The following is an 18412-nucleotide window of genomic DNA, read 5'->3' as shown; positions in this document are numbered from 1 at the left end:
CGTAAAATTACCTAATGGATGTGAAACAATCCTGTTGTTTCTTTTATAATTATAAAATTAACTAAAAATCTTAATGAATGTAGCAGTTCTAATTTTGGAAAAAAAACCCTACTGCTTCTTTTTGTTGAAATAAATTATAATCTTGTTTTCCTTTTTTATTTTTTTCAACAGTAAATTCTGGCTAAAAATTCTAGGTAACACTGATACTTGGATTTGATACTTTTAAATCCTTTCTTTTTAATATTAAACTTTAAAAACTTTGAATAGGACTAAAATTTGAAGATTTCAGTCCTTATCAGGAAAGCCTCAAAGTTATAATCTATTTACTTCAATATAAATTCATAGCAGTAATCAAATACTGTGTTCAACTCCAGGTATATATTTAAAAAGACAGAGTGGAGTTGGTTGAGGTAAACTGTTGATTAAACCAGATACCAGGACACCTAAAATCAAATAGAAGTAATGGATGAATCATATTCTCCATAAGCACTCTACCACAGAGCTTCATTCAGAGCTGCTGATAAAGTGTATTCTTTAGAAGAGATACCTTCAAAAGCTTGTAAGAAACAGGAGTTAGATTTACTCTAAATGTGATGTAAAAGATTATGCTTAGTTTAAATGTACAGATTTTTACAAAGCAGAATTGAGACAGTAACCGAAACCACTGAAAAAAAGATTTTTGTGAGTGTGGGCAACTCACTTCAACTCTAAAAAATGAGAGCTTTGGACAATGTAACATCTAAGACTCTCTTGGCTCTAACTTTCCCTCATGTTTTTCTAATCTACAGGTTGAATATCCTTAATCTGAAAATCTCAAACTTGAAAAATGCTCCAAAATCTGAAACTTAAAAAAAATTCTACAACATGAAACTTTGTTTCATATACAAAATTACCTGCAGGCTGTGTATACAAGGAATATATGAAACAAATGAATTTTGTGTTTAGACTTGGGTCCAATCCCTAAATTATCTTACTATGTCTATACAAATATTCCAAAATCCGAAAAGGCTAAAAATCTGAAACACTTCTACTCCCTAGCATTTTGGATAAAGGATACTCAACCTCCATAAAGTTTTCCCTCTTATAAAGTATAAATCTATATAATCAATACATACCAAACCTATTTTGTAATAATACATAGGGATACAAACAATAAGGTTATGTTTAGTAAAAATGCTTTTCATAGTTTTTACAATGGGCTATATTATTCAACTCTGAGCAATGGATTCATTTAAAAAATGATATTTTGTAGTTCTTACTAAAATTATCTTCTATGGCTATGATTAAATGCTGCTACCTTGAGACTACAGATCTGTTTTCTAATGGGTTGAATAAATTTCTCAAGCTCATTATCAGAAAAAGGAAAAGCTCGAAGATACCAATATTCAGTGTTACACAGCCACACATCAGGAATGATTCACATGTGAAGAATGGGGAACCAAGGCAAGGTATATATAAAATACCTTAAATGAGTACATCTTTAAGTAAATTTTTATACAGAAGAATCTGAAAAGTTATTGGATCATGGGATTAACACATAAATTCAACATGTGTTTTGCATAATGCTGAAAAAAGTCTTTAGGTAAATATTTCGTCTCTTTCATTTTTTACTTATTTTTGTTTTTAACTATGTCAGTGTAGTTTTTTGTCTCTAGCAGATATCAATTCATGAATAGTGGGTGAAGATAGGGCATCCAGAAATGGTATCCTATAAGTTGTATATAAACTTGCAAATATAACAGATATAAATAAATAGATGCAAATAATGAAATATGCCATGAAGTAGGTATAGTTTAATTTGTATTCATAAAAACTGTAAATACTATTTAAATACAAAGTCTATGGTTGTATCATTTACATATATTCTTCTTTTACCTGCTGTAAATTTTCTTTTTTTTTTTAGGTAGGGGGGTAGGTATTAGAGATTGAACGCAGAGGCACTCTACACTAAACCACATCCACAGCCTTATTTTGCTTTTTATTTAGAGACAGGGTCTCAATGAGTTGCTTAGTGCCTCACTTTTGCTGAGGCTGGCTTTGAACTCATGATCCTCCTGCCTCAGCCACCTGAGTCACAGGGATTATAATCATGTGCCACTGTGTCCAGCTGCTATAACTTTCTTTAAATTAAATTAATATAGCTGATTAACAGAGGCAATAAGGAACAAAATCAATAAAAAATGAATTAATAATGATATTGAGAAGGATTACCTATTAGCTTTTCTTAGAAGGGATACTTCAATCTTTCCAGCCCTGAGCATTCTGCAAATCTAAAAGTTCATATTGGGCACTAAGTAACTCCTTAATATTCCTAGATCTCTTGAAATATTAGGAATAACACATTTGACTGACAAAAATTCAGATCAATTTTAGACTCCTTTAAGCTACCAATTCAAATGGTGAACAAAATGGTATTAAACCAAGGTCTCACATGCAACCTAAAGAATATATGAAGAAATTTAAAGAATATGGGCAACAATGGAAATGGTTTTCTATTATCAGACTCTTAAGAAGGCCCAATAGCATACCTACAATCTTACAGTACCATCTTGAACAGCTGATTTCCCCTACTCTGTTCCATGTGGCTAGCCCATATAAATAGTTATCTTACGTGTGAAGATAAAATATACCTGCACTGTCAATGAATACCATGTGGTAAGAACTATGCTAAGTGTTATACATAAGAATCCAGGTTTTGATTCTCATTTTCATAAATACCACATATGCCACATCTCTTGCAAAGTTTTAACTGCTGCATGCCAACCAAATATCAATTTTAGAAATAAAGAATGTTGTTGCTGGGTTTTTGTCTTCTTCACCTTTTCCTTCTCTTTTATTTTTGCTCTTTTTTTGTGTGTGCTGGGGATTGAACCCAGGGCCTTATGTGTGCAAGGTAAGTGTTCTACCACTGAGCTCAGAGTGTAGCTATTTTAAATAAACTACGCTTTTGGGGAAAATGGGTATAAGTTTAATATAAATTTCTCAGATTGGAAACAAAATGTATTCACTTTAATGGTCTAAATCACACGCATATCACTTATGTGCTAATAGTTTTAGCATTAATGTTCTAAAATGATAATTTGGTTGTATGATCATTCTACCACACAACAGTTCAAATAATCAAAGATATAAAAAGGGCTTTCTAGAAATTTACAGAGGAAACTTTTAGAATAGTGGAAAAAATAAATGTTACTGGGTTAAGAGTATTAGTTTTGGTTTTAGGCCTGGCACTAATCTTGGGTGAGTTATTTAGAATCTTGCAACCTCATTTCTAAAATGGTGATAACAATTTTTACTTAATAGGATTATTGTGAGAATTAAATGAGAAAATACTTTAGTTCTAAGCCCCTAATACAGGTTCTAATCTTAGCTAGAATTGTTGCTCATTCTTTTTTATTGAGATATCATTATTGAATATAATCACACTGGAAGATCAGAATCACAAAAAATAAGGATAAATGAAACAATTCCATAGTCATGACTTGGTATATCATTACTATTTAGAATTCTAACATACTCTAAGAGGAAAGAAGAGTTAGGCATATAATCAAGACAAACTGAGAAATTAGTACATGTAAGAAAAATATAAAAATTCATCTTATTGAATGTCTACTATATATACAACATTGCACTATTTAAGCAAAAAGTTCAACTTGTGGAAGCTTGTTTGAGTAAAAATGATTTTCGCTCCATCATTCAGTATCATTATTGCCACATATGTAGCACTGACTAAAGAATGTACAACTTAATTACTTTGAAATAGATCTAGGCAATATGAACATATAAATTAAAATCCCATTATACCCCAAAGCAGCACAATCCAACTTTATCTATTTACATGGAAAAATACGCATATTAGTGGAAGAACTGGTCTGAAGCAAGGGACTCTTCTTTTTATTCTTGCATTTTTCGTTTTGCTGTTACCCATACCTAGATTTGGTACTAATGCCAACAATGCTCATAGATCTGCTGACATAACTGTAAGCATGCTGACATAACTGTAAGCATAAAGAAAAAATCCAAGCCAAAGGAGTGCTAGCAGAGTTTTCAATAGTCACAAAAGGTTCTGGTTATGCACTACTAATTAGAAGAAACAATAAAAGAGAAGTGATCCAAGAAATAGGTGGTGGTAACTGTTAAGTAAATGCATAATTTCAGTAGAAATAGCATGTAGGATGGTCCTCAGAATCTTTACAGGCTGATTGGATCCTTAATTCAATAGAATGGATCCTAGAAAATATTTTTATTTACTACTAGGATATGTAGAGATGGAGAGTAAGAAGGAATTAAAAAGGAAACTGCAGAGCAAAGGAGTAAGAAACACAAAGTAAAAATATCAGAATACCTGAAACAAAGTGAAATTATAAGCAATACTTCTTTAAGAATAAAGAGAACTAATTCAATACATAAACATTGCAAGAACATTCTTAGAGTCCTTATAGGATTCATCCTTAAAAAAAAAAAAAGACTATTAACAGAGCCACAAAGAAACATAAATATCAAATCCCCATTCAGAGTTCTCTTAGGAAGTTTCCCTTACCATCTACAGTAATCTAACATACATTTTTAAAATTCTTCAAAAGATGTTAAAAACTGTTTCTCTACCTTGGGCCTACAAAATTATGAATTTCAGTCTAACAAAACTGAAAGATTCATATTACCATATATAAAAGTTAACAACTGTAAACTATTATTATTATAAAACCAGAGAAAATAAGCATGACAGTTTAACTAAGCTGACACAGTAACTTCTCAAGGTAAGACATGAAAAAAATAGTGAATTTCCCCCTAAACTCATATTTACAGATCAGAATTTTATAAGAGAAATATAACAGTAGAATGACTTACCTGTGGGACCACATTCTGTATATATGTTGGTGGCTGCTGCTGCTTTTGCTGAACAGCACTTTCTATTGCTACTTTAGCTACAGTGCTTGGATCTGCTCCTGCTGGAACAGCAACCATTGTTGAACTGCAGCCAGCATTGTTGGGGTCACTGATTGTAACAATTCTAACTCCTACTTTATTTGGAATTCCTGCGACTGTTTCCCTATCATTATCCTCCGCTGGCCTCTTTACAGTTTTGCATTCTGCTGTGCCATTTGTAGACCGAACATCTGATGATAGGACAGGAGAATGGGACACTCTTGATCCTGAGTGGGGAACTGCTATGATTTGATGCCCCTGTATGACAGAGGTTGTAGAATGTGGTGAGACAACTACACTTGGGCGTTGCTGAGGCACATCTGAATTCAAACTTGAAGCTAGAGGTCCATTAGGCAAATCAGTACCACTAAATTGCTGTATTGCCGCATTTGAAGCCTCCTGTATACTGCTCATAGATGGTGAACCACCCAAAGTTAATACAGGTCCATTAGAAATTCTTTCTATCTGATCACCTTTGGCAGTATCTTGCTGAGTGGCATCTAAAGTTCCTTGTGGTTCCACTGGAGATATCTCACCATTTCCTACATGATTGGAAGTTTTGTGATTTGGAATGTTTTTGCTTAAATGAGAACCATCTCCTTTATCAAAATCACAGATTCCATTTACTAGGGTTTTTTTCAAATCACATTTGATATCCTGTATGTCCATTTGTTCTGAGTTCTGTTTTCCAGATGCTCCATTCTCACCTAATTCTAATGATGGTCCATTACTGATTAGTGAGCACTGATTGACCTCACTTTGAATTTTCCCTGAGTTTGAAGGAGGTAGACTTGAGTCACTGTACTTTCTCCCATTTAAAAGACTTCCCACCTGCATTTCATTTTCTTTTGAATCCCCATTGCTGGTGTTTGTGGTTCCTCGTCGGCAGGATGGGTTTTCCATGACTTCAATTTTACGTTCATGAACATGTAAACCTGTTGCTTCTTTTGCTTCCTCCTCCTTTTGGCAAATTATTTTATCACCTTTGAATGGGGGAGTAGCAGTAGTACATGATGATTGTCCAGCTGGAGATGCTTGAGTGGCTGGAAGTGTTTGTACCTGAAGTCCAACTCCTGCCTGTGTTCCGCTCATCGTAATTCCCGCTGGAGCAATGAGCTGAGTTGCATTTCCCTGACTCACAGTTGCAGTTGCAAAACTTGTATTTGGCACAACTGTTATGGTTACCTGGTTGCCAGAAGTTCCTTGGAAAATGGTTGCTGGGCTATTTGAGATCAGTGGTCCTGGCAATATTTGTAAGTTTGAGATGGGCACAGTTTGCACTCCCCCTGTGGGTGGCATTGCACTTTGGACCAACTGAACATTTTGCTGCCCAACCAACAGCTGCTGAGCTGGAGTTTGCCCCTGGACTCCAAAACCAGCTGCTTGGTTATTAGCCACCTGATAGACCACCTGAGGGCTAGGAGCTCTTGCATTATTAGGGGGAGGAATCTGTGGAGCTGGGAGGATAAGTTTACCACCTGGAGTTGAAGGACCACGCTTTGGAAGTAGCAGCTGTTTTATCAGACTTGACTCACCAGAAGCAGGCTGACCAACTCCTGCATTTGTTTGCTGAGGCTGAACTTGCATCTGTACTTGTTGCGGCTGCTGAACTTGTACCTGTACCTGTTGTGGTGGGGGTGCTGGTGAATGCTGCTGCTGTTGCTGCCTTTTCACAGATAGCATTTGACTGACAGTAGGAGGTGGTCCCTGTGATTGAGGGGTGGAAGAAGATGGCATGGCAGTAGGGACTTGGTTATTGGTAGTTGGGACAGGTGATGGTGAAGAAGATGGAGTTATGTTTGGTTGTCCAGTTAGCTGAACTGTCTGACCAGCTGGAAGAGCGGCTGGATTAGCAAGAACAATTTGGTGAATGGCTGGTGCATAAGTTTGACCTTGTTGAGTTGGCTGGCTTACAATCACTACACTTTGTTGGGTTGGCTGCTGTGGTTGTTGAATAGGCTGCTGTACCACTGTTGATGAAACTTGCTGAGAAGGGAGAGGTTTTGGTGCAATGTTCTGAAATCCTACCCTTGAGGGTTGTGGACTTGGGACACCAGCAATGGTAACCATTTGTCCTGTAGCTACCTGAAAATTCTGTACTGAAGTTGCTGAGACAATGTTGGATGCAGAAGTTGTTACATACTGTGGGGGTGCTATGATAACAGTGTCTTGTGGCTGGCTACCAGCTGATGTCTGTTGAGATGAAGATTGCACAGGTTGGGGTGATGTGGTGATTAACTGTTGACCCTGTGAAACTGTAGAAGTACATGCTGGTATGTTCTGTACTCTGCCAAATATATGACTCTGTGGGACTGCTTGTTGAATTACCGTAACAGGAGTGCCTGAAGGTATTTGTCCTGGTACCACTGTGTGTAATGGAGACGGTTGTGGTATAACAGATGGGTGGTGAAGCAATGTCTGAGAATTCACAACTGTAACAGGTTGTGGCCCTGTACTATGATTCTGAACCACAGAACTCTGTGTAGGTCCTCCTCCAACAGCAATACTAACAGGAACTGCTGTCTGGGGTACAGAATTCTGGATTACGGTAGCCTTGACCACTTCACAAGAAATTGGAGTTTTATTTTGAATGACAGTCACTGGAGCATTTTGCTGCTGGTGGGTATGAAGTGAAGGATTTGGTGGAATTCTTGGAACAGTCTGTGCCACAGTATGAACACCTTGTACTGGAAAAGACATTTGTGTTGCAGTCAAATTTGAAGATTGGTTGGTAACAGGAGTCCTCTGAAAATGATTTCCTACAGTTTGTGATCCATGAGGGATTCCTGAAAATATAGGGAAAAAGTCAAAATTCCAAATGAAATTACTGAAAAACTGCCAAGCAGGAATATTTTACATAATATAAGAAAAAAATAGTTTCAAGAAATACATGTCCAAAAACTTCGAAACATATGAATGTGATAAAATAAAAAACCAAATAAGAAAATGCTATTGGAAAAACAAGGGAAAGTTATAGATTTTAAAAGTATAAATATTACTAATTTAATAAAACTGAATATATAAATTCAGTTTTATTAAATTAGCAATATTTAAAACACAATAAAATTAATACCTGCAGGTGAAGGAGTTGGAGATACATCAGGAACAGAATCAACACGAACAACAGGAGTAGAAACTGGTTGCTGCTGATAGTACATCTGAATGGGAAGTGGGATAGCCCTCCGTTTTACTCCTACCACATGGATATGTGCCTGCCCATTGTTACTGGAATCCTCCACTCTCTTCACTGTATGGTTTGGAAAAACTGTTCTGTAAAGTAATACATATTCAGTTAGTTACAAGAACTAGCACACTGGTAAAAAGCACTGACTTCTAACAATGTTCATGGAAACAACAGCAGTACATTCCCTGCTACTTACGTATGAACCAGCATGATTCATAAAAGTTCTATTCTGTAAAGGTGGGAAGCCAAGATACAGATGAACCCTCCATTTAAAAAAATCTTTATTTGTTAACAGCATTATTGAGTTTTAAACAACTCTATCCTATATATAATAGCTTTTCAAAATACTTATTTATGAACAGTGAAATATCAAAGTCTTGATACTTAAAGACACAGTATTAAATATATTCAAGGTTAAAAATTTCTAAAGTCTTTAACATGTAAAAGTAAGTAACAAAAAACCCTTAATTTCTTCTTCACTTTTTTTTGATAAACCTTGTAATGTTCCAACATAAACACCAGATGCAATTTAGGAAATTGCCTTGTATTTAAAACTCCCCTACATTACAACCTACTAATGAAATTTCAAGTAGTAGAGATATGTAAAAGTAGATAGATATTTGGAACTTTTTTCAAAATAGCAAGAAGGTTGGAAGTGATGCAAATGAATTTTATTTAAAGAACTATGCATCCTACCTAAGACATTTATAAAATCCAGTTGATGTGAGGATTCCACCACGAGCTAATTTACTACAAGTTGAGAGGTATTCAGAATACATTTCTGCTCGAGAGACAGAACAATCTGGATTTACTTCAAAATGAGCATTTAGCCTAAAACAGGAGAAAAATAAAGGCATTATACAACATATTATAGGAAACTCCACATTGAAATATATTAAAACTCTTTGAAACAATGTTATAAACTAATAATTAAATTTCACTACCTCATTATGTTAGCAAAACACAGGCTAGGTTTTAGATTAAAGCAAGAGATTATCACTCTATTATAATGTTAAAAATATTATTAAGATCAAATATAAACTGGGTGCAGTGGAGCATGTTTACAATCCCTGTTACTTGGGAGTCTGAGGCAGGAGGATTCCTGGGTAACTTGGCAAGACTCTGTCTCAAAAATAAAAACATAAGAAAGGCTCACTGAATGAGCACTTGCCTCACATACATGAGTCCCTAGGTTCAATCCCCAGTATCACACACTAAATCAATCAATCAATGAATAAAGTTTAAAAATTAAAATAAAAAAAAAAACAAATATAAAAAATTGTGTTCATACCCTAGCAAGAGCAGGGTTAATTTGTTGGTAACAACTGCTCTATAAGAAATAGTTTTAGTTAGTGAATATTTACTTGGGTTCCTTGTCTTATAATTATTATAACAGAAGTTAATAATTATGAGTTATTTGCATTGCAGTTAAAGAAAATGGTGGAAAAACTGAACTAAGGTTAAACTTTTTCTGACTCTTGATCAAATTTTTTCAGAAAAAAACTTTACAAAGCTTTTCAACTACTCCCTAAAACAATGACAATTACCAAGCTGTATACTCCCATTCCTTCATTTCAAAATACTTCTATTTGTAACTCATTACAAACTAACTCAAACATCAATTTGTCTTCTTCTTATAGTAACTTCCATCTATAAGTTAGGATAGAGGATTTGTTATCTTAGTGTATCTCTTTCTAGAAATCATTAGGCATAACAGGCCAACTTAGGTTATTCTTATAAAAAATGATGCCTATGATAAAATAACTATAAAGTAATTTTCTTCCCCTTCTCTAAGAAGTGGTGGAAATGTACAACTGGGATTTAAATGAATAGATCTGTGCCAAACACATATGGCACACGCTTTTTCTACCTTTTATAATCCTCTTTGTACAAATGTTTAAAAAAATCTAGATATAAAAAAACTTAATTTTGGGTGCAAGGTAGAAGGCAAACATTTCCAAATATTGTAAAGAGGTTCTTTAAGCATAGGGCTTAATGTGTGACATTAGAGAAGAAGAGAAAAGGGCAAATAATTAGATACTTAAAACTGTAAACCCGATTTAAACAAAGAAGTGTGGAGAAAACAATCAGAGGAAAAAGGATACGAAAACACCAAAAATATGAAACACAGAGTAACAAGAATATGGAATAAGGGACAAATAATATTAGAAAAATGGAACAAAAGGGAAAAAGGAAAGAAATATTATAAAGGGTTATGTCATTAGAAAAGTGATTTTTTATTGCAATAAGTTGAGTTTAAAAAATTTAAATTACTTCATAAATAATGTTGAGACAATGCTCCATGACAAAATGAAATCTAATTAACTGTACATTTGTTTGTTCAGAAAGTGGCTGAGATATGACTACTCAATGTTCTCAAGAAAATATCATTGTCAAGTTGCTTATTTTAAGGTAGTTATACTGGCTATTTTGTCTTTTGATTAATTTCCCCTTATTACTCAACAAAAAGGAAAAATTAACCGTCAATGATTAAGATAATTTGGTATAGATGGAAAAGAAGGAATGTTTAACAACAAAACCTTGTTTTATTAAAGTTAGTTTAGTTCACTTTTAAGAAAACATTAATTTCAGAAGAATGAACTTTGTAATTTATATGATAATCAAATATTATTCTCTATAAAAGTGATATACAACTTTTTAACTTCAAAGAAAGGAACTAAACGGTATAATTAAATGAAATTCCAATTAGACTATTTTAATTCTGAAAATTCTGATGATTTTTTTCGAATTATTCCAAAATATAGGTAAAGCGATTTTATATTTTCCTTTTTTTCATATAAATGATATTCTACTCTAACATAAATACATACATACACACACACACACACACACTCTAAAACATTCTGGATGACCGTTAGATACATTTCCTTTTTTCTTTTGCATATTCTTCCCAATGATAAAACCTTCATAGAAATAAACCACTTACCATTGACAAGCAAACTTCTCACTATCTATTTCCACTATTCCTGGAGGTGGAGCAACATGTTGTGTTACAACTGCTCTGGAAGCTAAAGAAAAAAAAAATACATTAGCTACATAATTTAAAAGAATTTTTAAAAATTTTATTATTGGAACTATGTCATTATCTTTTAAAAAGGCGTACTAACATAAAAATATACAAATTTGAGAAACTAATATATAATGGAACATATATTATACCAGGCACCATCTTTAGAAGGTTCATATTTGTTTAGTCTTTACAACCATTCAAATAATAGTAATATATGGTTGATTTAACACATAATTTAAAATCTGTTTTCTCATGGGGCCAATCACTGACTAAACATTTACATATATTATCTTAACTAATTCTTCTGCTAGGTAGGTACAGCTAAAGAAACCAAAATGCACGTGGTTTAATTAGGCCACACACATAACAGGCATTTCTCAGCTAGTTACAGAAGAATGATGCATTAGAAACTATAACTTTACTTCTTAATTTAAAAGGTCAGTATTAGCCAGGCACTGTGGCACATGCCTGTAATCCCAGTGGTTTGGGAGACTGAAGCAGAAGGATCATGAATTCAAAGCCAGCCTCAAAAATAGCAGACACTAAAGCAACTCAGTGAGACCCTGTATCTAAATAAAACACAAGGTTGGGTTGGGGATGTGGTTCAGTAGTTGAGTGCCCGAGTTCAATTTCCGATATCAAAAAAACAAAACCAAAAAAAGGTCAATATTAACTCTATAAGATTTCTGTGGTAAAATGAACAAAAGCTAAACTAATTTAGAGTCTCACATTCTAGAAAGAATTCCCATAGATTATTCCTTTGGGAAGGGGACAAAAGGGAGAGATGTGTTGTAATAATAATTTTGATGTATACTTTTTGAAAGAGGCAACATTGTTGTGTAAAAATACTGAGACACATCGTTTCTAATATTTCACATAAGTCATATTTTAAAATAATTTCAAGGCCAATGAATGAATATAAATGAAGCTAAAACCATCTATTATTTTCCAACAAGTTGAAAAGATCTATAGAAAAATGAATATTTTCCTTTATACTAAACAAAGAATCAAATGACAATGTGAAAAAAGAAGATAAAGTTATACTTATCAGTAAATACAAATAAACATAAAAATATAAAAAGTAAGTTATTCAATGTCATCATTAAATTGGCATGACAATGAAGGTTTTAAACATGTGGAATATATCCCCCCCTTTTTTATCCAGATGACATTTTAGCAAAATTTCTCAGAACACTTAACACAGAACTGACACATTTTCAAGTTACTAGATTTAGAAGAGTTCCAAAATACAGCAGAAGCTGAATGATTTGAATCAATCATGACATTTGATAAGAACCCCAGGCTTTGGTATAATAACTAAGAACAGCCACTCAACGAATACTTCCACTTAACAAATATTTCTACTTAATGAATATTAAGCCATTTTTATTTATATTATTTACTTTAATTTCCTTTGTAAGTATAAGTTTAATTATTCCTATTTTACAAATTAGAAAACTAAATTTCAGAGATTAAATTCACACAGGACCACACAATGGAAAGAACTAGATGTAACTAGAAAGCTTTCTTTTAGAAGAGCTGGATTTGAATTTAGGTTGCCACATTTCAGCGGCCATACTGTGATATGCTTCTTAACTGAATATGATAAAACAACCAAAATCCTCTTTTTGGAAATTCCTCCTTATCACTTCTTCATTTAACTTGAAAACACTATTACAGAAAATATTCTTCTAGGGGTTGAATACAAAGAATCTTCTTCCCTTTTCTTTATCACTTGCAACATAAATGAATATATACTGTATTCAGACTTAAATTGTCTGAATTGATTAATAATAATTTCATAAAACATTAGAAATTATGCTGAAACTATGAGAAGCCTTATTTATAATGCATAAAAAATTGTGTAACCACAATTAAAAATGAAACTGGAAATGTACAATTACTATAAAGAATCTATAAACTGAGAAGCACTGCCCATGATACCTGAAGACATACCAAATGATACAAAAGCACTTTATACCTTGAAAGGAATCAATTTCCAGACACTCAACTTTTCTATGTATTCCTTACTAAAACTGCTTTGCCCAAGGATATCATCTCCTTGTTGAAAAAGCTGCTTTCTCCCATTTTGAAACAGAAAGGCTTACTTCTCCCTTACTTATTATAGCACTGCAGGAGTAAGAATTAAGATTAAATGCATTACTCTGGCACCCAGAAAGGCTGGCTCCAGAGTTCCATCACTCACCAGCAATGTAACCATAGGCAAATTTCTTAAATTCTGTCTATAAAATGGGGAAAAGTAATAGTACACTGATCTCATAAGGTTATTATGAGGATTAGAGGAGTTTATTTATAAGTTTCTTTAAAGAAAGCCTGGTACTAAGTAAGTACTGTACGAATGTTTGTTAGCTATTATGATTTTAAAACTTCAGGTGCACCAAAAAGAGAATTTAAAATATTAGGGTTCCCAAAGTCTCATTTTAAATAAGGTATTATGGTAGGGCTTCCTGTCAATCCCAGTGTTTTACATATTACAGTTAAAAAACAATGCAGGCATTAGGAAAATTAGAAATAGGTAATTCTAGACCTTTAGGGTTATAAATTATGAATTCAGATACAGTGATAACAATTTTCTTTATGTGTTTGCCTCCTCTATCCCCTAACTACTGTTAAAGAATGCATTACTTCTGAGGCAAAATATTGTATAAGCAAAACACAGAAAATATTTTAAAGAAATTATTTAAGGTAGTGGTATCTGATTTCATTCAAATGACAAATTCATGGCAAATTGAACTCTCAGAATTCTGATGTAAGAAAGGAGTGATATGAGTATATATTAACATACTTTTCCTAGTTGAAAAAGTTGGACTTTGGGCTGGGGTTGTGGCTCAGTGGTAGAGTGCTTGCCTTGCATGTGTGGGGCTCTGGGTTTGATCTTCAGCACCACATAAATAAATAAAATAAAGGCATTGTGCCATCTCCAACTAAAAATTAAAAAAAAAAAAAAAAAAAAAAAAAGTTGGATTTCCCCAAAGTAATAGAAAGCCAGACTGATTAAGCAAGAGAACTTTGGAAATAAAAATCAGCTTTTTTATTGGGCTAGGGATGTAGTTCAGTGTAGAATACATACTTAGTAAGTGTCAGGCCCTGGGTTCAACCCCAGAACAAAAAGAAAAATCAAACAAGGAAACAAAAAAACAGCTTTATCAATTAGGATCTGTAGTAGACATTTTTCATATGCTGAATGAGGTAAATCTGCAGTGCCAAGATTTTCACAAAAATGTATTTAAAGCACATGATACAAAGCACTTTATAAAATGTCAAAATACCGTATTTACTGGTCTTGAATTGAATAATATATCAATTTTCCTAATCCAGTGATCCTCAAAGTATAAACTCCAGACATTAACATATGGGAATATATCAGAAACAAACATTCTCAGGTCCTCCAATTGGGAAATTCAGAGTATGGAACCCAGAAATCTGTGTTTCAAGTAAACCTATGAACAGGTGATTTTGATGCACACTCATCAAGTTTGAGAACCACTATACTAAAACTTCTTGAATATATTAACTCACACAAGATGGCACTAAGTAAAGGAGTAGCAAGTATAATATATAGTCATATTTTCTTAATATCTTTTTGATATATTTTATAGAAACTAAAATAAATCTAAAGAGAGGGCAACAAACACTCTCACAAGTCTGGTACTTGATAATTCTTTGATTTCAACAAAAATAAAGAGCTCTAGTGGTCAGATGGTCATTAAAAGTTTTAAAACTTTTTGGATAATTCTGAATTAGTTCAAATAATTATAAATTTTATCCTCATCCATTGATTGATTGATTGATTAAGTTTTCAACCTTATGTATTCATCAGGGATAGAACTGATGCTAATTGCAATTTCATTTCAGTAGTAAATAGCATTCAGATACACTGGATTAATAACTTTTAGAGAAACAGGGAAGAAAAGTTCCATTTATCTCATAAAAAGATGTACTTGTATAAAATGTATTACATTAGGATAAAAATTCTGTAAGGATATTAGAATAAATGCAAGATGAAAAAGGGATATTGTAAAATTTCTAATGTTAAAGTGCACACACATATGCATGTGTGTTTTGGGGTTGAGTCCAGGGACTCTTACATGCTAATCACATTCTCCACCACTGACCTACATACACTCCTAGCACATGTGTGTATTTTTTTAAGTACATGATGGTAACCAGACTCCGATGGATATAGAGAGTGTTTTAATGATTTTTTAAAAGTCAGTTTAGGAGGCTGGATGTGTAGCTCAGTGATAGAGCCTTTGCCTAGCATGCAGGAGGCTCTGGGTTCAATCCTCAGCAAAGCAAAAGCAAAAAAAAAAAAAAAAAAAATTTGATATATTTCAAGAAAATATTTTCTTTGTATCTATTTTAATTTTGATAAAACTTAGATATCAACATAAAATAGGTAAATAAAAAGCTTTCATAGTGGGCTGGGGTTATGGCTCAGCGGTAGAGCACTTGTCCAGCATGTGCAAGGCCCTGGGTTTGATCCTCAGTACCACATAACAATAAATAAATAAAATAAAGGTATTGTGTCCAACTACAAATAAAAAATATTTAAAAAAAGCTTTCATAGTGATGGGAAAAAAAAGCAAAAGTTTGAATGACTATTCCATAACACATAACATTAAAAAAAGGTAAAAAGTCAAACAATAAGGTAAAAAGTCAAACATTTAAAGATATAATTTACAGTACACATAAGTACTAAAGTGCTCTCTAGCTCAAAAATTAACTGCTATATTCCTTAAAGCCCATCTCCATCAATTAATTACTATATAAATGAATAAGCCACAAACACTCAATTTTTCATTTGGACATTTTCCAAATAAGAATTAGATGTTTCATACCTGAATGAATTCACTGACAATTTATCAGTTCCTTTCTTTGTTAGACACTATTTCTCTATGGCCCTCAATTAATTTAATCCTCAGTTTCTTTGAGGATAAAAACACATCTCTACCACCCACTAAACTGATCCATTTTGCTTCATTGTCAAGGCTCAGAAACCATTAATACTCTGAATATTCCACAAATATGTTTTAGCTGATTAACATCTGTTTCCTGTGGGTAAAAATTCATTGAGTACACTGACAATTGAAATTATCTATTTTTTCCCTTTTATTTTATTCAGTTTTGTTCATGTAGGTTAAATGCACATGATGCAATTTTATCAGATACTTACAAGGTCCTAATGGAAACCCAGGAAATATAACTCTTAAGTACTTTGCATAGATACTTTGTATAGAATTTTATTACTGTGAATTAGAATAGGGGATGGGGTGGGGCCATAACTGAATGTGAGGAGAACATTTACCTATAGAGAGATGACTCTCATAAGAGTCATTAGCACTGGTAAGGGAAGAAATGAGGGTATTTAAAAAAAACAACAACAAGGTTTGGTGAATACGCTGATGGGATAAAGATTAAAGACAATGAAAATTTTGGTTTGGGCACAGTGAAGGTGAATGAGAAAGAACCTGTTAGCATTTCTAGCTACAAGGAAGAAGTAAAAAAAAAAACAAAAAATCAACAAATGTGATGATCATTATTACCCAAAGTACAGGTATGAAGACGTGAGTTGGTGTGAATATACTTTGTATACAACCAGAGATGTGAAAAATTTGCTCTATATGTGTAATAAGAATTGTAATGCATTCTGCTGTCATATATAAATAAAATAGGAAACAAAACAAAAAATAACTGATACTTCGAGCACAGATTCAGAAGAGCATCTCTTTTCTGACACACGGGGAAGTTGAAGGAGAATAAGTTCTGATGCTAGTAAATTTGTAGTAAAGTAGCACAAAATTTAAGAAATTCATTCTACACAGCCTCCATATTAATGAACTGCAAAGTGAAAAGTGAGATCAACTGAGAAAATAAGTATCATCTATAAAAAAAATTAAAAAACCACAGGAAAAGTATCTTGGGGACAGTATCAAGTGAAAGGGTAGAAACTGGAAAGGTAGGTGAAGTAAAAGATGAATTGCTTTTGTTAGGACAAATGAAAGACAGAGGACTACAAAAAGGCTAAGTGCTAAAATATAAAAATGATGACTCAGAATGTGCCAGGAGAAAGAAGTCCAAGGACGAAAGAGAAGGCTGGTTGTTAGACAGTCTGCACTTAGAGCCATTTGGGTTAAACAAAATTGAGCCATCGGACTCTACACATGTGTAGATAGATACACATGCTTATGTATGTGTGTGTGCAAGTGTCTGCTCCCAGGATGATTCTGTGGTACTGGGGCCAAGATTCAGGGGTAATATACTTGTGTATCCTCATCATTACCCAAATGAATTATAAGGTAATATATATAATTAACATTCCTAGTATGTCAGTTTCCCAGAACAATAATCACAAATAATAAGCTCAGTAGCATACTTACTGCTTGTACAGTTGTGAATACCTAATCCCTTACAATTCTCTAAATCCTTCTCAACTTGATTTCTATACTATTCTTCTTCTTTACTCTTCTGGATATTAATACTCCTGGAATGTAAACTATCTAAGAAGTTGCATATCCAAATCGTCCTTTACCTATTCTATTGTAAAATATCAGGTCTTCGTACTAAAAATTTAAACTGATTCTCAGCATTAAATCTTACACACATAAGCACATTGAAAAAGAATATATAAAAACACTAACCTGGGGATGATGCTACATGGGTCTGGGTTTGGACTTGCTCTATAGCTTGTGGCCTAATTTCAGATAAAACTTGGTGACTGGAACTTGGATGTTCGACGAGTTTTACTGCTGCTAGTGCATCAGGGCCAAACATCTGAATATCCATAGAAACCAGACAAACTAACATGTCTAAAAAAAAAAAATTATCAGTCCATTGTATTACAAAACAATGCCATCTCTGGAGGATATACATATACAGAATACTGCTTCTCAAATGCCAGTCATAGTACATCAGAATTACCTATGGATCTTAAAAAAACAACAACAACAACAAAATCACAATCTCAATTTGTTTAGTAGTTCTGAAGTGGAGAGTAGGTATCTTTCAAAAGGTTCCCAAGTGATTCTGGTGTGTAGCTGGATTTAAGAATTGTTGATATAGAAAATGACAACTTAATCTCAATATTTCACTGTTCAAGCTAAATCTTTAACTCTGATTTTAGTACTTATTCTCAAGAAAGATCATTTTAATCATTGAGTTAAATATTAACATGGCATGCTTTAATAAGTATGTTTATAATGGACTACCTTTAAGGAGGTAAGTTCACTGATTTTTAAGGACAGCACTAT

At 33.3% G+C, this 18412-nt stretch overlaps 1 protein-coding gene and 1 pseudogene across 1 annotated transcript in view; one reads left to right on the top strand and one right to left on the bottom strand.

Moving 5' to 3' along the window:
* The window catches only part of Arid2 (AT-rich interaction domain 2), a 178291-nt gene that overhangs the window by 31089 nt on the left and 128790 nt on the right, over nucleotides 1-18412 (bottom strand). Inside the window, exons 11-15 of the mRNA XM_046435922.2 lie at nucleotides 17804-17971; nucleotides 11058-11139; nucleotides 8807-8941; nucleotides 8000-8196; nucleotides 4849-7712 (exon numbers count right to left, since the gene is read on the bottom strand). Coding sequence (XP_046291878.1) covers nucleotides 4849-7712; nucleotides 8000-8196; nucleotides 8807-8941; nucleotides 11058-11139; nucleotides 17804-17971 — 3446 coding nt within the window. The remainder of the gene's footprint in view (nucleotides 1-4848; nucleotides 7713-7999; nucleotides 8197-8806; nucleotides 8942-11057; nucleotides 11140-17803; nucleotides 17972-18412) is intronic.
* LOC124087109 (nucleotidyltransferase MB21D2-like) overlaps nucleotides 1-18412 on the top strand; it is a 60817-nt pseudogene that overhangs the window by 36580 nt on the left and 5825 nt on the right.

Source organism: Marmota monax, unplaced genomic scaffold, assembly GCF_021218885.2.
Source record: "Marmota monax isolate L192 unplaced genomic scaffold, Marmota_monax_Labrador192_F-V1.1 WCK01_AAM20220418_F8-fsc00012, whole genome shotgun sequence".
Taxonomy (NCBI): domain Eukaryota; kingdom Metazoa; phylum Chordata; class Mammalia; order Rodentia; family Sciuridae; genus Marmota; species Marmota monax.
Note: the sequence above shows the minus strand (reverse complement) of the source record. Positions and strands in the feature narration are given on the sequence as shown.